At 39.1% G+C, this 26,979-nt stretch overlaps 1 protein-coding gene across 1 annotated transcript in view; it reads right to left on the bottom strand.

Moving 5' to 3' along the window:
* The window catches only part of GPC6 (glypican 6), a 1,077,286-nt gene extending 1,064,717 nt beyond the window's left edge, over positions 1-12,569 (bottom strand). Inside the window, exon 1 of the mRNA XM_035003189.1 lies at positions 12,410-12,569. Coding sequence (XP_034859080.1) covers positions 12,410-12,569 — 160 coding nt within the window. The remainder of the gene's footprint in view (positions 1-12,409) is intronic.
* Positions 12,570-26,979: the final 14,410 nt, after the last annotated feature.

Raw genomic sequence — 26,979 nt, forward strand, 5'->3', positions numbered from 1 at the left:
TTTGTCATTCCGCTTACAAAACGCAACCTTAGTTACCACCTAGAATTAAGATCATTGCAACCTACATTTTTATATATACTCAACCCTTTGTTAAGCCGAAAACCTTCCTATAATTTACTGAGCGTGTTCTGGGTAAGAATAAACTGCCACTCTTGATTCATAGCAATCAACTTACATTTATGCATGTAACTTCCCATAATATTACTCATCAATAATCCAGGCTGAGACATTGACTCAAAATTAATTTGGTAAATTAATATGACAACAAAATGAAAAAGTACAATTATATGGCTTTTTTGTTGTGAAACTCTGATGCACCTGACTTGCTGTTTCAACTGGAATTTTGGTGTGATTACTCTATACATATTTTCTTGACTCAAGTGAGAAAAAAGAATTTATATAATTTTTATGTCTATTGTACAAAACATATCATGAGGATCTCTGATTTTAAGAAATCCTCAAGTCACTTTTTTTTAAGAGGGGAAACAGCAATTGAAAAGGAATGATTCATAATAATTTTGTTGTTGATGACATAAGATTTGCCATTTGTAACCTATTTTATATTCAATTGAAACTGACCTTTTATGAGAGCCATGTGGTAATATAAGTGAAATGAATATATTCTTTATTGCAGCCATATAAAAAGACTGGCCTAAGCTTTTAACATAGTACTTGATCTCATGATGTCTAAATACCCCCAAGTCTATGAAAGAATATTAAATAAGATACCACATAATCAAATGAGTAGTAAAAGCACAATAAAAGCCTTTCACACATTAGCACTTGATAATATAAAAGTAACAGTAAACTATGTTACCTAAGTTCAGCGTAAATATATAGCTAGAGGAGAAGTTGTAATAGATCAAGTAGGAATGTTCAGGAATCCTACATCTCCAAATTACCAATACTTCAGAATTACAAATTCTTATTTTCCAAATCGAGTTCCCAGTATATCAAAGATCATTTAAACTCTTCGAAAACATTTGTTAAACCTTTTACTGTAAAAAAAGGAAAAAGATGTCAGCCATTTTAAATTTTACCATTTTTTAAGCTTTAAAAACTCCCAATCATTGGGATTTAGAGGAAAATAGGATAAGCAAACAGCCAGAGTATGTTTAAAGTATTTTCCAACTTTTTCAGGAAAAAGCTAAGGCCTTTCATTTTAAAATATCTATAATATCTAAAAGCATAGTGGCTTTTTTCAAGTTCATTTCAAAAACTCTATTGACTTTGAGCTATGCTGACCCATTAAGAAAATACAAATTGAAAAGTATTCATCTTTTTTAAAAAGAAGACCTCAAAGTGCTTTCTTTGCAAAGAAAATATTTGTCTCAACCTCACTGCAACCTTAAGAGGAAACACCTCTAGTTCCCTGATATTCAGCTGAGGAGCAGTGGCCCTTGTTAATCTCCACTGTCCTGGGGGCACAAAGAGAGGAAGCCAATTTCTCAAGAAATCCAAGAACTGTAATAAGGAGCAAACACACGAGCTGATCAAGCCTACAGAACACAGGTGTGCATGCCCTGAATGTATTATGCTACATCCTTAATTAAATGTGTATAAAATGAAGACTGACCAGCTCTAAATGTAGTCTCCTTGCATAGGAGTCTAGAGGTCAGGAAAAAAATGGCTAGATCTGCATTTGGGAGACTAGTGCTGGAAAAACAGCTCAAAGGGGGGAGTAGGAAGATGGCATGCTCTTCACCAGAAATGTTCTAAATAGGACTCCCCAAAACAAGTCACATACCCAAAGAAAGCCTGCCATATTAACAAAGAATAATAAAGATCCTGTAGAAAAAGAAACGGAAAACATTTCCCAGTTTCCTTTAAAGCAATGCTGAAGTTCTCTCCAACTCATGCAGCTGTGTGCTTGCCACTGATTTGGGTCCCTTTTGTTCCACACAGAGATACTTACAGATTGAACTGATCCAATCACTCTCTTTCCCTTAGTCCCCCTAGTGGCCAAAGTAAGCATTTGAAAGAAAGCAGAGGCGATGGGGAGGGGGAGGAGGGGGGTGAAAAATTTGAAATAGAGGCACTTTCTCGGTTAGGATTCTTACCTATGATCAAGATGAGAAATAACAGAAATCATTGCCCAAATTTTACTGTCCACCCTGACAAAAAACCGTATTTAAAACCACAGTGAATACACCCAGAGACTCAAGAGATGGTGCCTGGACCAACAGCATCAGCATCACCTGGGAACTTGTTAAAAAACAAAAACAAAAACAAATAAAGCCCTGCAAATTACAGACCCCACCCAGGAATGACTAAATCAAAGCCTTTGGGGGTGGGGTCCAGGTATTTGTGTTTAACAAGCCCTCCAGTAATTCTGATGCAGGATCAAGTTTATGAAGCATAGCTTTAGCTAACTGGTTCCCTTCCCCAGATGCACATCAGAAATACTTGGGAAAACTGAAAAGGAAAGAAAGGGAAGAAGGGAGTGAGGAAGACAGGAAAAAGAGTGCCCTGCCTCAGATCAATTAAATCAGAGTATTTAAAGATGGAACCCAAGTATAAGTATTGTTTTTTAGTATCTCACATGACTCCTGGATAGCCCTGGCTCTTTCCAACTCAAAAGAGCCAACAGGTAAATTTTCAGGAATTTTGTCAGCTGGTTGTTCAACTGTTAGTAGCTTGAAATCTGTCATGGTGGGAACATTTCTATACCACAGAAACTGGCAAATGCTACAAATCAGGTCTCCCCGCACCCTACCCTCCTGAAAGCCAATTGCTATGTGTCAGCTCACTGCTGGCCAGAGTTGAGAACACTGGACTTAATAAGCAAAAATGCCAACTACCTAATAATTCAATCTGAGTAGTTACTTTGAATTTCTCCATTACTCCTCAATTCCTGGGGATTCTTATGAAGATGGCCAAGCAATTCACTGGCCATATACTTAAGGAAGGAAGACATCAGTCCCTGTGTGAGGGAGTAACCATGACTAGTCCAAGTCAACAGCTATGGCCCTTTTCCTTTCTCTTCAGGGCATGGGCACAGGAAGCAATTCTGGAATGAGAAGGTGGGTAAATCTGCTGGGGGGCTTCCGACAGTTAGTCTGTCTCAACAATGAGGAGACACACATGGTTAGCAACAGCCCCACTGTGTGCCTCTGGACATCATAATGAGGCTTTGACTCTTAGTACTCCAGCAGCCATCTTGCTTCCATAATGGAGCCTGGTGATAGTGTTAACTTCCCACTTTCCTCCATCGTAAGCTGTTCTGGGTTGGAACTTAGGTGAAATGATGGTTTTCCCTGAATGGGTACGCCAGCCAATTCAGGATTTTCTGTGACGGCTGCCAAAAGTATCTTAAATGACACAGGTGATTTCAGGCAAGTGTTTCAATGGCTTGTCTTCTTGAAACCCTTTTTATTGGAACTTCTAAGTAGCAGAGTAAAGTTTTTTAAGTTTTTTAAGGTTTTTTTGGGGGTTTTTTTTGTTTGTTTTTGTTTTTGCTATTTAATGTTGCCTCTTCTCTGATGACCTCATTCACCCCTCTTCTCACCTCTTAACCTCATATTGGCCCTTGGCATCTCATGCTTTAGTATCTCAATCAGCCCCCTGGCTATCCTCCTTCCCTCCCCCTGGGACGTTAATGATCTCCTCTCTATTCCATCCTGATTATAGTGCTTGACCCATCAAAATCAATACTTTCATCTTGTCACTTCACTGCTAAGAACCTAGGATGATGACCTACTTCCTGCCACATAAAACCAAGGGTTTTCAAGGTCCATCAAAAAATACAACCCCACCGTATTTGTTCAATATTTATGTCTCACAAATTCTTAATTGATCCCTTTCTGTAGTATCCTCCACATGTACTACTTTGCTTCAAATTTAACCCCAAATGCCTTCTTCTTTCATGGCTGTTTGTCAAATGCTACCCATCATTCAATGTCCCTGTGATGGTTAATTCTATGTCAGTTTGACCTACCTAAGGGATACCCAGATAGCTGGTAAAACATTATTTGTGGGTGCATCTGTGAGGATGTTTCTGGAAGAGATTAGCATTTGATTTAGTAGCAGGAGTGACCAGTGTAAGGGAACATCATCCAATCCATCCAGGCCCAGATAGAACAAAAAGGTGGAGGAAGAACAAATTCTCTCTCTCTCTCTCTCTCTTCTTAAGCTTGGACATCTATCTGTTCCTACACTGGGACATGAGAGCTCCTGGTTCTCTAGCCTCGGAGTCTTGAGACTTATACCAGTATCCCACCCCACTTAAGGCCTTCAGCGTCAGACTGAATTAGACCTCTACTCTCCTAGGTCTCCAGCCAGCATATGGCAGATCATGGGGTTTCTCAGCCTCCATAACCTCCAGAGCCAACTCCTATAATAAATCTCCTCATATATATACCTGTATGTATATATCCTATTGCTTTGATTGTATTCGAGATCCCTGAATAATATACTCCCAGTTAAATTTTACCTCTTCCTTTCGGCAAGGTCTAAGTCTCTCCCTTTTTTTTTTTTTAAAGATTTTATTTATTTATTTGAGACAGAGAGAATGAGAGACAGAGAGCATGAGAGGGAGGAGGGTCAGAGGGAGAAGCAGACTCCCTGCCGAGCAGGGAGCCCGATGCGGGACTCGATCCCAGGACTCCAGGATCATGACCTGAGCCGAAGGCAGTCGCTTAACCAACTGAGCCACCCAGGCGCCCTAAGTCTCTTCCTTTTTTGACTCCTATCATTACAACCAGTAATGATGAATCTGGTCCTTAAGCCATGGACATAGCATTGTTTAAGTATTAGGAAATGTTGAAGTAACAATTTAATTAATTCTTCATCTTGGTAAAAATCTTAGGGGTTTTTTTTAACACTGCCATAGGACAAAAACTTAGACTTAAGTTTCAAAATGGCACAGCTGATTACATATATTTTGATAACTCTTTACTTTCTGAGAGTTAACATCTCACCCTACCCTATCTGGGAAATCCCTTTCTCTCAGCCACATTGATACTCTTAACAATGCCATGCTGGTTTTATGATATTGAGTTTCGTCTCCACTGAAAAGCACACATAACTATGTCATAGTTATTTACATGGCCTTGTAAACTCAATGAATGTTTCTGGGATGCTTGATTCTCTCTCTCAATCTCTCCCTCTCTTTCACGTACACAGATGCCAGTTCATAGTCATGGTAGATGTTCAGTGATTCACTTTTGATTGACTTGTAGTCTGTTGGTTGTATCAATTTTACCTCCTAAATATTTCTTTTTTTAATTGAAGTATAATTGGCCTACACTATTGTATTAGTTTCAGGTGCACAACACACTGATTTGACCTGTGTATACATTGCAAAAATGATCACCTCAATAAGTCTAGTTACCATCCATCACCATACAAAGTTAATATTCTTGACTATACTCCCCATGCACTATATTACATCCCCATGACTTATTTTATAATATATATTTGTACTGCTCCATCCCCTTTACCATAGAATCCCCCCCCCCCCCCCGCCTTGTGGCGACTAGCAATCTGTCTTCTGCATCTATGAATCTGCATTCTGTATTGTTTGTTCATTTTGGTTTTTAGATGCTGCATGTAAGTGACATCCTACAGTATTTGGTATTTGTCTTTCTCAGTCTGACTTATTTCAATTAGCTCCTAAATATTTCTTGCTTTCTACTTCATTCCCTTTCCAGTCACCACTCTAGTTCAAGCTACCATCTCCTCCTGTTTCTGTATCTGCTTTCACGCCCCTGCAATCCATTCTCTACAGAGCCACCAAAGTAACATTTCAAATCAAGTCCGATCCTGATTGGAACACTTCTTCAATAGCTTCTCACTGCTGGAGGCTGAAGGCCAACCAAGGTCACTGCAGGAGCTCCAGGGAGTTCAGGGCTGTTAAGGCAAGAGACAGGACCAGGAGGTGGCAGCAGGACACAGAGAGCTTTAATTTGATGGCACTTGACAGGTTGCATGGGAGGGGAAGTCCCTCATTGCTTGAGGTCTGACAGACATAACAGAGGAGCCAGGACCAGAAGGGGAGGAGGTTCAGGGAACTCCCAGGAGAGGGGAGGGGAACTAAGTATCTAGGCTATGCTGCTCAGCCACAGGGTGGAGAGGGCAGCAACTTGGGAGTTTTTTAGGTCCCAGATTCAGCCTATAAATGACCAGCAGGCCTTATGCAGTTTTGCAGGGTACACAAAAGAGACAGGCTTTAAATGGTTAAAAGTCTATTTTCTTTGGGCTATGTTTAAAACGACCGGATGTTTAAAAACTTGAGTTTAGCACCCGCAGGTTAATTTAGAGCTAGGGGTCCATACTTGCAGTGAAAAGGTAAACCACATAAGCCCAACATGCATGGGCCATCTTTAGACAGTGTATTAACCTGGCCCACAGGCTCTCCCGTAGTCTCATGGGGCTTCCATTCACCGCTGTTTTCCCCAGGTTCTAAAAGTCTTCTCATGCTTTCAGGGTCTTCTAACCATACAGTACTAACCACGTACTCATGCTTCAGAGCCTATTGCTCATTGCTCTTCCTCAAGGAAGCATTCCCAGATGTTGTGATGAGATCAGATGCTCCTATTAAATGCTTTCGTGGCTTTTCATAATCTCAGCCATTCATTGTAAATGGTGCCCTTAATTTCTGCTTCCCTGCTGGGATTAAAATCCAGAGGCCCTATACATAGCACCTAGCAAAGTGAATTACACATCATAGGTATACAAGAAATATTTATTGGATGAATGGAAAAAAAAAAACACCTAAAGGAAATAGAGAATGAAATATAAAAATAAATCAGTAGCCTGGATAATGTTTAAACATGGAATCAAATTTCTATTTTTCTTTGGTACATTTGTTTAAAAAATATTTTTCATCCAAGGTTATTAAAAACTCTTAAGTACTTCCATTCAGGATTATTAGAATTTTAAACCTTTACCCAAGACTTAGTGCTATGAAACCTTTTATTTACAGATATGGCATCCCAGCGAGTCAGTTACACTTTCAAAGAGTATCATGTAAATAACTGAAAACTGATTAATACTGAAGAAGTCTATGAAACCACTTAAAGTAGAATTATGTGCCAGCTAAAGAATTTAATAGAGCAGAATTTGGTCTGCAAAGAGATATAAGCACCAAGTTTAAAAGAATATTCAGTATTCTGTTTAAACTGTCAAGACAACTGGCCTTGCTAGAAGTCTTTTGAGAGATGTGAATTAAGGGGGAAAAAGCAGTCTTAAAGACGTTACTTTGGTAGGCTTTAAGCTAATAAACAATTTTATCAACAATTCCCTTAATACAATTTCTATCCTAAACTCATATTTCTATACAAATCTAGTGACTGAATTGTAGGTCATTTGGTTTAAAGGACTCAATAATTTTGTATTTTGTAAGTGTTCATAAAACTCACCCATAATTGTAAAAGGACATTAGTCACACTCTTACATAAATTATGACATAATGTTTATATTATAATACTTTAAAGGACATAATGCTGTATATTTTAAATCACTTTTGATAGCGCCTACATTTCTACTCACCAGCAATTACCATGTGGCACAGTTAAAAGATGGGAGTTTTATGTAAAAAAGTCAAGTCAAATGAACTCTTGTTCTCAATGATGACATATTACCCTCTAATTAAATCAGCTAAGATAGCTCTGTTTGCAAGGATCATTCTAAAATTAATTCTGAAATCAAGAGTTTAACAAGTGGCACTCCTAATAGCCCAGATTTTAGATTGCCTTGATACCTGGAATTAATGGGATTCTTTTAGAAATCTAGTGACTGGACAAATCATAAAAAAAAAAAAATGAAGTTCAGCTAACTCATTTATACCTCTCACACTGTTCTTCAAAAGGATTTTAAGGACATCAGCTACTCAAGAGAGGGCAAAGAAATCAGAAATCTTTGAAGCAGTTAAATGGAAATTAAATAATTTATTTCAAAGTAGGATATTTAACGTGTCTATAAAAGAGTAAGAGTTACCAAACACTGTTTTTCTGTTTATGTTAATGTAATAGCTACGTACAAACTGATAAAAAACTTGTGTTAATGGTGAATGTATTAAATAAGTCAGTTTGCTGAGGGAACAGAGGGAGGGAGGGAGGACAGGTTTCTTGGGAAACCCACCAAAGAAAGGAAAGGACTGTTGGACAAAGATCAGGTAAAATGAAGCATTACATATCCTGAAATTTGAAAGCAATAAAGAAGGACTGAAAAAAGTCACTAGTATATCAGCACAGTAGAAGAGAATATTTTCTTAATTTGATTTTGGGGTAGATTTTTAGAGTATTTTTAGAGATAAATTCATATTCAAGAGATGGGAAAGAGCTTAATGCTTTAATATCCACCTGTAGCCCAGCTCTCAAAACACCTGAGACACAAAAAGGGACAAATACTGCGAAAACAATTATATTTTTTCCTAATCTATGAAGATAAATTCCCTCCTCCCTCTACCCCTATGATAACTTCCTATAGCAAATTTTGTTGCACTAACCCATTATTCATGCAGGCCTGGTATACTGAAAAATACCAATACGTATTCTTTAGTTTCCATCTTTTATATAGCTACAGAGGTACAATAAAAAAAAATCGGGAAAACACATAAATACATGATCAATTTAGTGATGGTAGCATGGCTAATTCCTGAGAACATAAATTTCAAAGTGATTTTGAAAAATTATAGATGTTGCAAGTAAATAGAAAAATATTCAGCACAAACTGTGAGGGAATACATATGGTAATTGATAATACCAGGCTAGGTACCTAGTAGATGAAGAAAGAATTGATTTTGCACGCATTCATTCAACAAATACAGAATGGCAGGAGGCAGGATTAAGTCTAGGACTCTGGTACCTGGAGTCAGAACTCCTGAGTTGGAATTCTAGCCTCACCACTTTCTAGCTGAGTCATCCTTGGGCAAGTTAACTATTTGAGTCTCTCTGCTGCTCAGTCTTTTCATCTATAAAATGGGGATTATGATGGTATCTACAAAATTATTAAAAGGAGTCAATAAGGCAGTATCTAATGTTTTAGAAGCAGGTAATGTTTTTAAACAGGTGCTCGGCCTGCAGTAATTTCCAAATAAGGGATTGTTAAATACAGCTGAATTAGGTAACTAATGAAAAAACGTGGGCATGAAGGCCAATAAGTCACCATTAGTCAGCTACAAGGAGTTATAATTAATGACTCCAAGGAGGCTCAAGGCATAGTGACACAGTAAGCATAAAACAACATTCTCTGAATTGCCCAGTCTTTCAAGCAGATACTCTTTTCAGTTGTTGAGTTCTTTTAGAAGTTTAGAGCCATCAAGATGAGTTGGGTTGGAAAATGAGATAATATTATGGATGCTCAAAGAAAAGACTGGAATGTTTCATACCTACCTTTGATCAAAATAACATTCCTAACAAAGAACTTGATGATCCACTGCTCAGTATCTTCCCAGAAGATAGAACAGAAGAAAATAAGTAAGCACACTGGGAAGGCTTTGGACTAGTTATCTGGAAACATTTTGATACCACAAGAATTACTAAGTATTAGAATGGATGGCTGAGTGGGGCTCCTGGGTCTTCTCCTTTGGAGATCTTTCAAACAAGGACGGATAGTCTATCTGAGCTGCCTGGGACGGCTTAAGATCAGGGCTGAGTGAAGATTAATGGTGCAACCTGCCCCTTAAAGGCCTCCCAAGCACTCTCTGAGAGCATAACTTCATATATTACCCATCACAGCCCCTCATCTATTGAGTTTGAAGAACTCCCTTTTATCCTAGAATAGGAAAGGGCAACACTATTTCACAATTGTGAGTTCTGAGGAAAACTTTAATAATGTCATGATGAAACATAATGTCCTTATTACTTCTCAGTTATTTTACCAGGCAAGCTACCTGCAAATATCTTTCAATTAGAAACAGCTCTCATGAATCTAAATTATGAACAGCAGTTGCTTTAAAATTCATGTTCCCTGGCAGACTGATGGCATACGCCATTTCTCAAGCAAACCATTAAAAATCCAAACAAGGCAAAGGATGCAAAAGGAGTTTAAAGAAAGGATAACCACCATATACTAGATAATGAAATGTAAATAGTATCAGGAACTAGGGAAGAGCATATGAGTGTTTTCATTTAATAATGGGACAGCTTTCCTAAGCGATTATTCCAACAACATGTAGCATTAAATAGTTCACTTTAAAAAAATTATACATATACACATAAATATATATATATATATATATATACACAAAATTACCTTTTACTTCATTTGTTTCCCTATCAGATGTGCCTCTGACCCCACAGTGACCTGTATCTTGATCATTTCCACCAGCATCAAAGCACACCAGGGTTAAGACAAAGTCAACAGTACCCTTAGTCCTAGAAAGTGATTTTAACAAAAGTGCAGGTTTTAGAACTTAACAGCTAATTAGTGAACACTGTAATTGTCAAGAGGTGGAGGGAAAAGGGTGGGGAACCCTGTAGTTAAAAATCTAAAGGATTTATTTTAACCACTGGAAATGTTTTCAGGAAGGTAAATGGTGAGTACAGAAATTATTTATCCTGAAAACCTTCATTTTGATATTAAGGAGATTCACATCAAGCTAAGGATGAAGTCCAGCCTCCTGAAAGTCCCATAATCCACTAAAGAGTACTGAAGCAATTTAAAAATACTTAACTATTTTTCTTCTCTGAGATATCATATCTGAAATCATGCTGGGAAATATCTGTGTGTTTAAAAGATACAATTTGAAAAAGCCCAGATTAGAGGAGAAAGAGTTCCTAGAAGTAGTGAGTCACACTATAAAACCTTTAAAAGTTGAATTCCCTGAGATTTGGGGAGGAGAAAAAAGCAAAGCTGATCCTTATCAATTAATTAAAAAGAATGAAATAACAGTAGACAAAGGGGAAGGAGAGTTAAGAAACTTAAGGAGCTGTGGGGGCAGTAGCTCTCTACTCACTGATTAACAAATTAGGGAGTTCTGGAAAAGGGAGAAGAAGTGACAGGGATAGAAAAGTAGTCTTGTAATTCACCACAGGTTCCGCCTCCGACTCACCAGAGTCTGGCTACGTCTGGCTCAGAATTGAAAGAGGCTCCCTGTGTATCATGCTCGGCGCTGTTAGCGTGTGTATGGGCTCCCCCCACCCCCCATGCCTAAATTTCTATAAATGTGTTCATTTCGGTATAAGTAAAAACCTTCACTTGCAGAGTCTGTAGATCAACCGTAATAAAACAGCAACTGCATTACATATCGAAACTATGATGTTTTAAGGTATCTGCAAAAAGCTTTCACTCGGCGACCAGCTCTGGCGAAGTGCAGAGAGGCTGGTGAAATGCAGCGTTTTGATTCGACCATCGGAGGTCACCGCGGACTTCAACGGCCGGCTTTGGGCAGCCCGCGCCCTCGCAGCAGCTCCTGGCCTCTCTCTGCCTCCCTCAGCTGTGCTCTCTCGCAGCCACAGGGTTCTCTCTCCCCGACACGTTTCATTCACAGCGCCCCGGAGAAGCTCCCCATTCGGTTGGAGCTAAGAGCCGGAAAACACGCACTCGGGCTGCTGCGCAAGTTGTTGCAGCCCGAGAGCTATCCACACACCGGCGCCGAGAAAGGGGGTGGGGGCTCTCGAGCTCTCGGGGCAGGAATGCTCGTGGCCCGGCACGCGGGGCCCGGGGACGCCGGGACAAACCCACTAGCGAGCCACCCGCTTAAGTTGGCGCAGCTTCTGAGAACAGGCGGGCGGGCGAGATCCCGCTCAGCCCCGGGCGCCGCGCCGGGTGCCGGGGGTGTCCGCCGAACCGCGAGCGACCAACCGCAATCGGGAAAGCACTGAGGACCCGTAACGCGAAAGCCCGCCCCAAGCCCGAAACTGGCAGCCCGTGAGCTCCCCAAACCGGCCGGGAACTGCAGACGTCCGAAGGCCGGGTCCCCCCCGGTGGTGTCGCCCCGCCTCGCCGGCCCCCTGCCCGGGCGCCGCGCGCTCTGCCTCCCGGGAGGGTCCGGGCCGCGGAGCGAGCGGCGAGGGGAGCCCCCCGCGTCTCTCCACCGCCCCCGCCGGCGCGAGGGCGGGAGTGGGGAAGGCGCCACTCAGACTGTGGCGCTGGGCGAACTGCGGCCGCAGTTCTTCCAAGTTTGCCTGAGCGAGAGCCGCGGGGTGGGCGCCCCGCTCGGCGACCTGCCCTCGCGCCGCGACCGCCCCCGGGTGTCCCGGGCTCCCCGGCCCGCCCTGCCCGAGCCCACAGCGAAGGGGGCGCAAGGGCGCCAGCGCCGAGGGCGGGCGCTCCCGCGTGTGCACACAATGAGGCGGCTGAGACGCACACCTTCCCCGCGGGAGCGGCCGCCGGAGCATCCGCCGGCGCCCGGGAGAGCCCTGACAGAAAGTGAACGCCCACCAACTCAGCAACAGGGGGAAGAAGGAGGGCGCCGGACGGCCGCCGAGGGCTGCAGCCTACGGGGCCGCGCGCCCGCGCTTACCTGCGATCTCCTGGTAGGGGATGTCCGCCAGGCTGAATCCCTTGGCACCGTACGCCTGGCGGACCTCGCCGCAGCTCCGAGCCTTCACCTCCGCCCCGGCTGGGAGGGACAGCAGCAGCCCGGAGAGGGGAAGAATCACAGCCCCGATCCAAGAAGGCATGGTGCAGCGTGCAGATCCAGCTCGGCAAACCCCAGGGCCCGTGCGCTCTTCACCTCGCCCCTCGAGCCGAAAGCCCGCCAGAGCCAGCGGCGCGCTCCTCGCCGCTGCCCAGCGTCACCCCCTTCCGCCAGCCGAGGGGACGAGCAGCGCAGCCCTCTGGACTGCGCTCTGCAAACTTTTATAAGCCAGATGGAGGATGGCAAGCCAACCAGGGCTGGCTGGGGAAGCAGCCGCCTTGCTCCTCTAGCCCCCCAGGTCGAAAACGGTGCAATAAAAAACGAGGGAGAGGAGGCAAAGAAATGTTTAAAAAACCACCACGGGGGTTCAGAGCCGCGATCCGACTTCCGAGCCGCAGAATCGAGGAGCGCTGCGAGCTCGGCTCGCCCGAGCGTGCGGCGAAGGTGGGAACGCGCGCCGGCGCTCCCGGGGAGGGAGGTGGACAGGCGAGTGCGAGTGCGTGTCGGGGCGAGCGCGGGGTCTTGGGGACGCGTGTGCGTGGAGGTATGTGTCGGGGATAAACGGGATCCAGGGGAAACCCCCGCTTCACACAGGCTGAGGGAGCCTGTGAGAGTCCTCCTGAAATAGGGAGAGAGAAATCCCGGAGACAGACACCGGAGGCTAGAGGGAAGGAGAAAGGAGGGGAGAGAGAGAAACGTGCTACACTGGGCACAGCCGAAATTCAGAGGCAGAGTCAAAGGCAAAACCTGGACTGGATCTCTTGCTACTGGGTAGAAGAAAAAGGGGGAAAAGGAAGCGGTTCTGTTTTCTCACTCCCTCCACATCCTTCACACTGATCCGAAACGTTTCCTTTAATGACTTAAGTAAGTAATCTAGAAAGACGAAATATTTTAAGTCATTAACATACGTGGTATTAAACTATGCTTTTGTGGACTGAAAGGACCACGCAATTCCAATTGTTTCTCTAAATATGAGCAACAATTTATGACCTACTGAAACACAAAGCCCGTGTAGAAATAACTCTGTGGGGAACCCCTGACATTCAGAGCACAATCATCGTTGTAATTAATGGTCTCATTTCTGTTTGGCTTTGTTTTTTATTTTCTAAAGACAGTTTGTGCACACGGGGACCAGTAGTTTTTTATTATATATATATATATATATTTTTTTTAATTTTTGATTTTGGACTCATAAATTTCACCCTTTTTAATTTCAAGTATTACATAATCTTGGATCAGAAATCCGTATGCTTAGATTCTAGTGTGTGAAGGAACAGGAAAGCTAAGAAGAAGAAACACAACAGGGAAGCAATGGGAAAATGAGAGAGCAGGGGTCAGTGGGGTGCACGAAGGAAGATACTAGGGAGGAGAGTGATTTCTTCCTTCCCTCTCCCCAATCTCACATAGTGGACTTAAACATTTTCTTCCAAGTTAACAGAATTCTCCACTGGGGAATCGACTCACTTTCTTCCCATCTTACACTCCAGTGTTGTGAACTGGAATAAAAATGAAAATTCAAGGTAGGCTAATTTCTTATTGACTTTCTTATGTTAATGAACTCTGCTAAGCAGAAGCTGGTGTGGAGACCCAAAGCTTCTGCAACTACTAACGTAATTAAATCCAAGACCAAAAAAAAAAAAAAAAAAAAGATAATGCTTACTCACTTCCATGGTCAAATGTATTTAGGCCAGCACATTACTCAAAAATTACTATAGGGTAATGTCCAGTTGTATGGGGCTCCCCTATAAAGTCACACATGCAGATGTTTTTCTAATAATGGCTGTTAATGACCAGAATGAATCATGAAATTTAAGTCATTCTATTTGTTATCATCACAACATGTTAGGTACATCTTCTTCCTCTCTTTGATTAATTCCTCCTCTCTTACTCCACTGAAAAGGGACTCAAGTATAAGATACAACCGCATGTAAACCATGGAAATGCTTAAAAATATAAGGCTGACTTGTTTACAAATTGACTTTCTCTTCTTCAAAACTCCACAGCTAAACATTTCTTTCTGAAAACAACAGTCACATACACGTTTTTCTCTCAAATTTTTCACACAATTTTTGTCTTCATGATACTGTGCTGTTTGACCTTAAGTCACTGAACTCATTTTCCTCCAAGTCTGAAATCAAGATGAGAACAAAATCTACTCTTAGTGGGAAAAGGATAAGATGGGTATGATTAGAAATTGCTGTAACCAAGTCATTATTTCTATGATTTGACATGACTTCATTCGAACTTCTGTTTCTATCATTGCCGGGTGATAAGCATTGTACACTCCTGAGCAAGGGGTAAATGCAATAAAAAAGATGTTGGAGGTGGAGGAAGAATGGGTAAAAACATAGTATAAGTGGTTTAAATTATTTAAAAATCGATGCATCATTAAGTATTTAATGAGCATTCAATGCAGCTATACAGAACTAGGTTATTGTACATAGTTCCTACACTTATAAAATGACCTTAGGAGTTATGGCAAAGCTAGTATATGGAAAGAATTATAACTTAATCAAGCATAAATAAAGTACTTCAATGCCATCAGGAGGGTGAAACAATGCAGAGTAGGTTTGTGAACTCTACTCAGACCAAAGAATTAAGTAACTTACATTACTGGTAGGTAAGGTACCCTTACCTACTTGGCCCACTTGTTGGGTAATTCAGCACTGTTTGAAATGGTGTAAGAGGGGCAAAGTCAAACTTCCCAGCTAAGGGCAACAGCACAGCCTACATGAGATATTGGAATGAACACTGAATGACATGCAAGTTCATAGAAGAAACTAAAAAGAAGAGAGCTCATATTATTAAGGAGAAGTTGGCATTTGGTTTAGATAGGAAAAAAAAAAAGTTTAGCCAAAGACCTTGAACTCTAGCAGTATTGTTTATATTGTATGTAATGGAAAAAAGTTAGGACATTGAAGAACATCAAACCAGAGGAAGCAAGCACAGAGAAACAAGAGAAAGCTAAGAAAGAGAAACACATAGAGTTCTGCCATAATGGTAAAGATTTCAAGAGATTGTGACCAGAATAGGAGGGTAGTGAGCAGAAAGAAGATGAAGGTAAATTTTGCAGAAAAGATTAGCATGATTTGTTCTTTGGTTCAAGACACACACACACACACACACACAAAAAAAAAATAAATAAAATAAGTCTTCATAACTTATTTTAAAAATGTGAGTCTCATTGGGAAAATATGATATCTTTATTAGGACAATAAGATTGTTGTTTATACACCATTTTTATATCCCAGCTGTTTTTTACAACCCCTTCTGGGCATAAGATGAATGGAATCTCAGAGACTTTGAGTTGTAGAGGGAAAAAAAACTAAGTCTTTAGGAGCAGCCATAGTTAATAGGCAAGCAGAGCAGCCCATGATCTATTTCATGGTCAAGGGCTCTTCCTTCCTACCCTAAGTCTGATTGCATCTGGGGGCATTATGCCAGCACCAAAGGATGAATCATATTTGGCCTACGCATGGCAGTCCTTTCCCTCTCCTATTAAACAGGAGTGGGCCTAAGATCCATTTCTGGCCAATGAGATGTAAGGAAATTTCTGATGAACATTATTTTTCCTAGTTAAAGGCAAGAACTATAGGAGCAGAAAGGTCTTTTTATCTCATCTTCCTGCCTTCTTAGAGCTAATTGAACATCTGGTGACTAGGAGACAAGACACCCCTCACAGGCAAAGAACAGAGGAAAGCCCCTAGATATTTGATTTCCTGTTTGACCCACCAAACGAGCCCTTGGACTGCCAACCTCTGAACTTCTTGTTAAATAATTCATAAATACCTTTGTAGTTTATACCACTGTCAGGTGGTCATTCTGCTATTTACAAATGAAAGCAATATAAATGTATAGAGCAAACTAAAGGAAGAACAAGAGACGTGAAGGCAAGAGACAGGGGTTAGTTGCAAATGTAGGAAGAGAAGAAAATTAGGTAGTGCCATGGCATCTAAGTTAGGAGATTTTCAGTCATGAAGCAAATCACAGTAGACATCAAGGACAAGGAAGGCAGAGAAAATGGTACTTAGATAATGATGCAGAGACTTACTGGAAACTTCAACAGAGACATTTTAATAAAACGGGGTGGATGCCAGACTACATGGAATTGTATATGAAGTGGATGGATAGAATATGGAAAAATCAAGGTATAACTAATTACACTGTGGTAGCTCTATGTGGAAGAGGGGAAAGGGTAGTCAGGGAATGCTTTCCAGAAGAAGCTTCTAAGATTACGAGAAGAAAGAGAGACTAGACCTAGAGATTGAAAGTCACTATGATATTATTTGGTATGTTGGTTTTAAACAGTTCTCTCTTTTATTTGCATTCTGTAAGTTTTCTACAGGAAATATGAGTTCTTTTTTATGATGAGAAACATTTAAAAATAGTCACCCTTTCAACAAATGCAAATAACATTTATTTTATAAAATAAAGGAGTCTTACCATTATCTCATGTATGAGATAATATATATATTATATTTATATTATATATTTACATATAATATAAAACAAATGGCTGTTAATACTTTTCTCAATAACAACCTTGTGTTATGAAAGTATTTTTTAAAAAGACACAATTACAGAATTTACTGTTCTTTTATTCAGTTATACCAACACGTGAATGAGAAACAGCAAGAATTTTAGTATTTGGTTTTTTTTCCTTTGTGTATTTAGATCAAGTAGGACAAATAAGTTCAAATGAAATCTCATGAAAACAAGAGAATGGTTTTCAAGTGTCTATCCCACGTCTTAGCTTGGCACAAATCAAAATCACTTAGTTAACCTGCCTCTTGAAAAACAGAGCCTATAATGAAAAAGCTGTCAGAAATTTAACAACAGTAGCTCTGCCTGGTGCCTGGATAATGGGAAGGTTGCTGAGTTCCAGGGAAAGAAAAGGTAAACTTGGGTGAATAATGACCAAAAATCGTGGTGAAAATAATGTTTTATTTTTCTTACCAAGGTTTATACCCAACCAAAATGTAATAGTCCATTTAACATTTATTGAGCCTTAAGAGTATACCTAGTATTAATATAAACCAATTAAAATTACATCTTTATGGCAGCTGGGGACCCGCTGGGTTACTAATGATCTCTTGGGGAAAGCCAAACACTGAGGGACAACAGATTCTTCTTGTCTTCCAATATTCTTCTAATGTGAAGCCAGAGCTATTTGGCTTCAGTGGAGGAGGGAACTGTGTGATCTGTGTAATCAGATTTTTGCCTAATAGTGATGCCAGAGTTTAGCCAAGAGAATTGAAAGAGCTCTAATTATTTAATTATATGTAGTTTCCATATATTTTGGAAGAACAGACGATGAAAGTATTTCACATATTCTTAAGCACTACCCATATTTACTTGAAATATTACTGACAATCATGAAGAAGGTGTAAATAGAAAATATATTAAGACATTACAATGATTTAAAATGCTATTTTTAATTTTTTATATTATTAAAGATCCAGGAGTCCACTCTCCACTGATTCTAAGTGAGATTCATGCCTAAAAATACATCTTAGGTCATAGAGTACATTTAAATAATCAAGTAACAAAATATTTACTTTCAAATATTGGTGTTAAGACCACTTTCTGCCTTGGAACAACTTTGGCAAATGTAATACTGTCTAAGCACCATTTTATACCATCATTAGAAAAGCTTATTGTACATAAGGAAGAGAGTTTCATTTTGATTTTATGGCTCACAGTATTAATAGATGCCTTCAATAATGTCATTATTTAAAGCTCCCATGTTTTTGAAGTATTTCCAAATGAGATATGTAAATGTAAAAGAGTGACACAAATGAAAATCCTATTGCAGATTAATAAACTTGCATTTTTGTAGTTCATAAAAGAAGATCATTTAACCTTGTCTTACTTGTTATAAATCCTGATATTAACGTTAAGAAAGATGATTCTGGAGCTAAGCAGTAATTTGACATACCTAGATTATTGGAACCATACATCTTGGCAGTTGCTTCTCTAGTTCTTTGCTTTTGTGAAAGATGAATGGAGCTTTGCAGTTTTCAGATCATCTAGCACTATAAACAAGGACCTTCCTTTTTTTTTTAAGTTTTTATTTTCATTCCAGTTAATTAACACAGTATTATATTGGTTCCAGGTGTACAACATGGTAATCCAACATTTCCATACATCACCGGGTGCTCATCACGAGGGCTACTCCTTAATCCCCATCACCTGTTTCACCCATCCCTCCATCCCTTTGCCCTCTGGTAACCATGGGCAACAATGACCTTCCTCAAGGCAAGTGGAAGACAACATTAGAGGACAGAGAAGAGCTCTTCACATGTTGCTGATTTTCATCAATGGAACACCTTAACTCATAATGATTTCTCAGATTTTAAAAACTCCAGGTTAATTAACTATTATTAATTATTCCAACATTAAAGAAGCAGTATGACAGGCTTGGTTTCTGGGAAAAAAACTGATGATGAACCCATAAAATGTTGCTGTTATTGACTATTTTACTACATACAGGTATCTGCTTTTTAAACTATAGAATTTCAGCTTAGAGGGACTCTGAAGGAACAGTAAGATAATTTTCTGATTAAGCTCTTTTTTTAACTTAATGTCGCCACAAAAGAGGATCAAAACAAAACAAAAGTTACTTAGAAAAATAAGCGACAAAATTGTTTGATTGATTAGAATCAGAAGAAATCCAGGATCATACTTTGATGTGAAATTACTTTTAATAACGGGAGGTGATCTGAATATTCCACAATTCAATAATAAATATATTCAAAGTTTTTAATTTGGGGAGTTATCTAATAACTTCAAAATACAATGATTACATTCATTTAATTTTATGATAAGTTAACATAGATACTGGCAAGGGGAAAAAAAGGAAATGGAAATTTTAAATGGATTTTGCTTCATCTACTGATACCTATAAGTCAATAAAACTTCTTTGTTGAGGGTTACACCTTAAAGCAGTATTGTTTTTGTCTGTGAAAAGCTGATGGAGGGGTTAGAGGCAATGTTCTTGAGACCAGACCGACCATTGGCTATAGTCACAAACATCCCAGTTAAAAACTATACAGAAACTATTGGTCATAAGAAAGAGAAGGTAGGAGAAAAGAGCCAGGTTGTACTAAAACATAACTCTACAAAGAAAAACTCAAAGTCCTAATGGAACCAAGTAACAGGCCTAATGGAACCAGATAAATAGTAACATACCAATAATTTCACTGATACATTTTACTTTCTCCTTTGTCAAAGATTAAGATCATGTTATGAAGAGGCCAGACTGGCTCCTCAAAAAAAATAACTGATTCTTTCATAGTGACTATCATCCCTTAAGCCAATTACAAGCATAATGTTTTCAATAATAATTCATTTATTATTGAATAGCTTTTCAAACTCTACCATTCACCTTTATGATTGGAATGAATATACATGGACACAGAGGTACAAAGAAAATTTGCTTCCTCCACTTAGCCATTACTATGAATAATAAGTACTAGGATTTAGCAATAAAATGTGCTTCCTTCGAAGCCAGGAAAACAATTTCTCAATGTGACCAGATAATTCCTATAACATATTTTCTATCAATGCTAGTATTTTCATTGAGTTTTATGCATAAGTGGGTTTTTTTTAGTTTATTTTCCTGAAATTATTTACAAATGTACTCCCATCTCCCATCTAGAACAAAGTTTTCTAAGCAGCCTATGACTACACTACATTCAAACTGTGTCACATTTTAAAAGATCAGTAAATGCTAAGGAAAAGAGTAATAAATCTTTCAGTTTACAGCCTGCATAACAAAACAAACTAGCAATAATTTTTAGAACTATGGTTAAGAAAATAGCACTGATCTTGATCTATGTCCTTTATTGATAACTCAAAATATAAACAAACTTAATTCCACTGAATTTTATAAAACATTTATGGCTAACATCCTCCATTCTTTATCAGCTGCAAAAAAAGTAGAATATATGTAATTTCGTATAAAACATCATCATTTCTTTTTTACTTGAAGAAAATGCTCTTATTTGTCTTCATAGTCTGAATTCACTTTCAAGCAATCATTTCTAACACTTGCCTCTATATTAACTTCGCACATTTTATTACATTTCAGGGGGAAATAATTAAATGTGAGAGAGTAAACCTCATGTATTTTTTTAAGTTACTTGGAGAAGAGAGAAAATCTGAGCTTGGAAGTTGGAAGTTCCATCCACTAAGGATCTGTTTCCAGGGAGGTGTCTGAGGCAAGCAGAGAAGCAGTGAGCAATGAGCCTTCAGTTTTCTCCTGATGTTCATTGGCAATCATAGCCAATCAATGTTGAGGACATTACTAAGCAATCCGGGGCTGTTTGCTTTTAATTGGTAAACTATCTTCCAAAAATAACATCTTTGGGCTTCACAACACCCTAGTCATAGAGCCATTAAAGAATGAATGTCTTTACTGTTCAGGAGGACCTCTATGAATAATGAATAGGGCTCTATTTTTCCTGGGAAACAAACATGTACCGGCATGTTCATGGTAATGAACAGTATTGTGAGTGTGCACAGCGTAGGACACTTACCTCTGGTTTGACTGCTACCTTAATTTAAGTAGATAACTGATTTTAAAACCCCACGGAGGGTCAAACAACCTTATTTTAAACTTGCAACATGCTGCCTGGTTTATATGTTGCTTTTGCAACTTTAAAATGATGATTTAGTACAAAAATTGAAGAGATGAAGGATCATGTTACAGTCTCCAGGGGGCAAGACTGGCTTACACAAATTTGAGAGGCAAAGAAAAGAACATTTGAACACAGTATTGAAGAAACTAGAATTTCATCTTTATTTTTGACTTCACAAAAACATACTTGAATCATGATTCTCCTGGGCACACATAAAAAGTAGTTTTGTGCTGTGCAAAGTGTAACTAAATTTAGATATTTGTGCAAGAGATAGTTCACAAAATAACTAATGAAAAGTAAGATCTAAGATTTTAAAATGATAATGACCTTGGAATGTGTTTAAAACTATCTGGCTTTTCCTTTAGAAAGATCATGAAAGGGCTTAATGTATTTTGTAAATTACCTCCATAATGATTTCACTTACAAAGAATATAATTTGCTAGTCTATTTTCATAATGAATGAGAGCTTAATGAATCACACATACTTCACCATTCAACAGAATGGGGCATCATGGCACTGAATTGAAATATTCATTATAAGAAGTCTTTGGACTTGGGCAAGAAGATTTTTAAAGGTGTTTTCTCTTTTTCTGTATTTTTGGGTAAAGCATGTTCCTGTTCAAGTTGACTTAAAGGATTAGTTAACCATCATACAAAATTATTGTTCACTGCAGTTGCTAGCAATTCAAAAGGAAAGTTTTATATTTGTGTAATGGTTATGAATTTTCAGAGGCCACAAACTCAGGTATAAGGAACGGAACTTCCTTTGGCTTCCTATAATGGAACTTAATTTCTGTTTTAAGTCTCTCTTCTACTCAGCAGCAGAAAAGTTAATCTTGCCCATTCAAGGTAAATGTAGTCACCTAAGAATTATCTCAGTCAGATTTCTCTCCCCAGGGAGGGTTCTTTTTGTCCATGTGGAGATGGTGAGACATTTGGGCATGGGTGACAACAGATCACCTGGTTGTTGGTCATGGTTATTTTCTAGGACAGCATTATCTGAGGTAAATAGATCTTTTCTCCAGTCCCTGGACCACATAGTCCACAGTACATCCAAGGCAATGGTCTTCTCACTTAGAATCCTGCAAATCCACCGTGGGTGTGAACTATCAGTAGTGACAGCTTTCTCTCCCTCAACTTACCTCTGTCCTTTGTTGACTGCACAAGGACGGTGGGCTGCCCTCTGACACCACTCATCTGTTGCCTCCGTCTACCCCTGCATCCTTTTGGTATGCTCCCGTTCCATTGTAGCACAAGGGACATCAGAGAGCATACAGATTACAGTGTCTCCAATACAGGAGTCCAAATGTACATCTCCACCCTCTGGGGATCCTGATCCTATCAGGGTTCAGCCCACACCGAGGACACAGGGAAACTACAATGTCTATTACCTTCCACCTTTCTGTCTTCCCCCTCACCCAGCGTTCTTATTAGAATGGGAGGAGAAAATGGCTCTTGCTTCATGTATGTTGCATTTATTCTAATTTATTGCTTATGGCCTCTACAACAGGGCTTCTTTTTCCTTCAGAACTTAGAAGGAAAGATCTTCTTTCACATGCAACAACTCAAGGAGTTGTTGAGTTGTATTTGAATCACTTGAGCTGAGTTGTGAATCACTAACAACAGGCACAGACTGAGGAGGCTCTTAGTGCTCCCAGAAGGGGAAAGGGAGCCGTTCAAGCACTTGAGCTACTTGGAGCACCTGGTCAACCCTGTGTGTGTGTGTGTGTGTGTGTGTGTATACATACATGCATATGGACATACATGGACAAGCAAGGGAGGTCTGTAGGAGTTCAGAAAGTATCCCAAATATGAGAAATGTGGACAGAGCCTATGTGTGTCCAGGTGTAGGCTTGGCCCCCACCTCCCCACTCCAGAATGACAGGCCAGGCTTGATTATCCCAGCAACTGGAGAGAAACTTAATTTTGAAAAAGATATCTCAAAACCCAGAGGGCCCTGAAGTGCAGGAGAGAAACTCTGCTTGTCCAAGTTTAGGGAAATCCTCTCTGTGGACTTCAGTTGTACATTGGCCTCGGGTGCTGGGAATGTTACGGTAATCTTCCTCAGTTTATCACTTCAACTCCACAATTTGCTACTACTTTGATTTCTCTGAGTAGACAATTTATTCAGCCACTTATTCTTAAAAACATTTATTGAATATACATATCACATATAGTGCCCTACTGAGTTGAGGTCCTTTTGAGTTTAATTTTTTTTTAAATAATTGGATAAGAAGTATGAAGTGGCATAGTAGAAGACCTCAGGAAGAACAAACAAGCACAGAGATCATGACTTTAAAATTTTAATCTCAGGCATACTTAAAAATCTAGGTTTTACTATTATTTCTTTAAAGATTACCACTTCAACTCAGTAAGTTAGTATATTATATTTTAATGTAAATATGGGTCACATTATGATTTATGTCTTACGGATTGACAACTAGCTTCTTTATATAACTTTCCTAAGAGCAATCAAAGCAGGGGTCTGGTTACACTTAAATTGGTCACTTGGAAACACTTTAACTGAAGGAGGAGTGGCTCAGAATATCCAGAGTTTGGGATTTTGTTTGTTAAGTTTGATTATTCCAGCCCCTAGAAAAAGTCTTACCGGTAATTGGCATTCAATTAGGACTTGAGAAACTAATGAATCTGAGAATGAATAAAATGATCAGTTTAGTGGATTTAGTTGCCCTCCTTAACCCTCACCATCTGATTCATGTACCCTCAAACCCTACCAAGATTAAGGGAATTTTTAATTTATTGAATATTTTCCAGTACATTTTGGAGAAAATTTTAATTTCTCTATAATGAAATTTAGTATTTTAACTGGCTACAAATAGCAGAATAAACATGAATCTCTTGACTATTACCTTGCAACAGAGTCTAAAATCATCAGTTTTCAACACTTGAAAGTATATTAATTCTGATTCAAAAGCAGTGATATGATCATAACCTTTCAAGAAAATGAAATTTAAATTAGAATAAGAAAACTTACCTTAGATTTTCAGAAGAGTGTTATGGGTCAAGAGGAGAGCCTCAATTTTGCAAATGAACTAATGTGTGCTATTAGAATTCGTATTCAAGGAATATGATAAGTTAGCTAGGAAATGGTAAGGATGTGCACATGCCCACAGACTTCCAGGCACACTGTATCAGAGAAGAGGTGGTGATCTTCTATTCAAACCAATTTAAAACGTCACTCCAGCTTTACCAGTGGCATCAAACTAATACAAAGACATTGCAACCAATCAGGATGTTGTTATCTTTCCACAAGGTAAACCAATCAATAGTTGATTCTTTCTCAAACACCTATAGTAAGCCTGGCACTATCCTATATGAGGTTTTAGGCATAAATATACACTTCTTGCTTTCCAAGAGCTATGGTCTAGTTTTCACAGAAAGAGGGAGGAATGGCCTATAACATTTATTGAGTCCCTTGCATTTTTCTGCCATTGTATGTATGATTTCATCCAAATAAAGGAAGGAAACGTACGTACGCCCTATGAAGGAAACGTACGTCAACATTGGGATTGCTCTTACCACTGCACCATGTTGCAAGAATCACAATTCATATTTTCAATGTCAAGAAGGGCATCTTGGTTCTAGAAAACATTTTCTCTTTTATCTATTTTATCTTTTGACTATTCTATTTTCATGTTTAAAACCATTGTAGAAGTCTAAGGATCTGGACGGTTGGTTTCTGCTGCGCTAAATGTATATGTTCATGAACATAAATATACAAACATATTTACCTATGTGTAATATATACAATATTTTGATTTCTTGCCCTTATTTAGTTTTCATGGTAAGTACATTCTGTAGACCTGGGAATTCTGCATTTTGAACTAATTACACAAAAACTAGAAACTGTACAACTGTATCAACCTATTAACATCTCCATAATAAATATTTGGAAATTATCCAGATCTTCAGTGAATTATGGTAAGTATCAGTAGCAAGGAACATGTATGATTGAACCCTGTCATTATAATGGTTATATGCTAACTATGATTTCTATTTTTTTAAAGATTTTATTTATTTGAAAGAGCAAGCATGAGAGAGAGCTTGAACAGGGGGAGAGGCAGAGGGAGAGGGAGAGGGAGAAGCAGACTCCCCGCTGTGGGACTTGAGCCTCAATGTGGGGCTTGAGCCCAGGACCCTGGGATCATGATCTGAGCCAAAGACAGATGCTTAACTGACTGAGCCACCCAGGCACCACTATTTCTTTTTTTTTCTTTTTTTAAAGATTTTATTTATTTGTGAGAGAGAGAATGAGAGACAGAGAGCACGAGAAGGAGGAGGGTCAGAGGGAGAAGCAGACTCCCCGCTGAGCAGGGAGCCCAATGCGGGACTCGATCCCGGGACTCCAGGATCATGACCTGAGCCGAAGGCAGTCGCTTAACCGACTGAGCCACCCAGGCGCCCAGGCACCACTATTTCTTATTATAGTTGTTTCGGTTACCATTTATTTTTCCTAGTCATATAACAACATCACTAAAATAGTGAGCTATAAGATAGTGGTGATTAATAGTAGTTGAAATAAAATGTTCCTTGTTAAATTATTTGATTCCTGCTAGACTATTAAATAAGAGCTGGCAATAACTTTTCAATTATGTGCTAACTCCAAGTGATTTGAGGAGGACTCTGAGGTCACTTCCAGCCTTAGAGAAAAAAAGTACATTGCTAGATTAGTAATGTCTGTCACAAGAAAGGGTGAGGAGAATGGTGGAATTCTTGCTACATGTTTGCCCTCCTTGATCTAGACTGCAAGTTAAATAATACTGTAAATTTTCTTTCCTAATGTAAAATCAGCTTATTTATTAAGACAGAGAAAACTGATTAACACATCTCTGTACCAACTGCCAAAATGGAAATTCATTTTCTTATCATAAAGAACAGGAGAGAGAACCTTTGGGATGGGAGATTACAATGATAAAAACTATTTTAATGAAATGTGCTCTACATTTCAAAGTCATATTTTAAATTCATGATTGAAGATCTAAGAAATAAAGAGCAGCTATAACTCTACATTTCCCACATATTCTTGTTGTCTTTTTTATCAGACTTTGCTAAAATTGGGGAGGGGAAAGCTGTTCATATTTTAAGAATCAGCAGTATCATAAAGTATTTCTCCTGACTTACATCTTTATAATAAAAAATCTATAATAAATTCATTGCTAGGTTGTATTTTTTATTACTACAATCTCCCCCAGGAGTTCTTAGTTAAAAATATTCTGGGGGAGGCAGAGAGATGTCATTTCTGTCAGAACATAATTCTCCACCTGCTGAAAAAAAAGGCATATAGTTTGTGCCAGTTGCCTATTATTTTTTTAAACATTGATATACAAGCTTATATATTTATAGCAAATTAAAAAAATAGATGGGAGTACATTATACTACCAAGTTATTGTTATCAAAGTAACCATCATAAATTGTGAAGTGTCTAAGATCCATCTCAAACTACTATCAGGAAAAAAAAAAAAAAGAGCTCAAATCTCTAAAACAAAGAAGACGAGAAAAAAGTGTAATAGTACTGAATTCATAATCTTGGTATCTATTCATGAAAGATAGTCATGTTTTTCTTTTTTATTATGAAATAAAAATGTATTGATTCACTTCCGGAATCTATTAATTTGTCTTGTGCTACTTTTAAAATTTGGATAAATGTATTCTGATGTTTTAAAAAATCTGCTTTGTGACTATGAAAATTGTGTCTAAACCACCCCAGGCTATAATGAGGCCCGTTTGGAAGGTATCTAATGACAGCTTCTCACATGCATTTAAATTAGATACAGTCATCAGGTGCTTAGA

The sequence above is a fragment of the Mirounga leonina genome, unplaced genomic scaffold, assembly GCF_011800145.1.
Source record: "Mirounga leonina isolate KUSES-001 unplaced genomic scaffold, KU_Mleo_1.0 Mir_127, whole genome shotgun sequence".
NCBI classification, from domain to species: Eukaryota; Metazoa; Chordata; class Mammalia; order Carnivora; family Phocidae; genus Mirounga; species Mirounga leonina.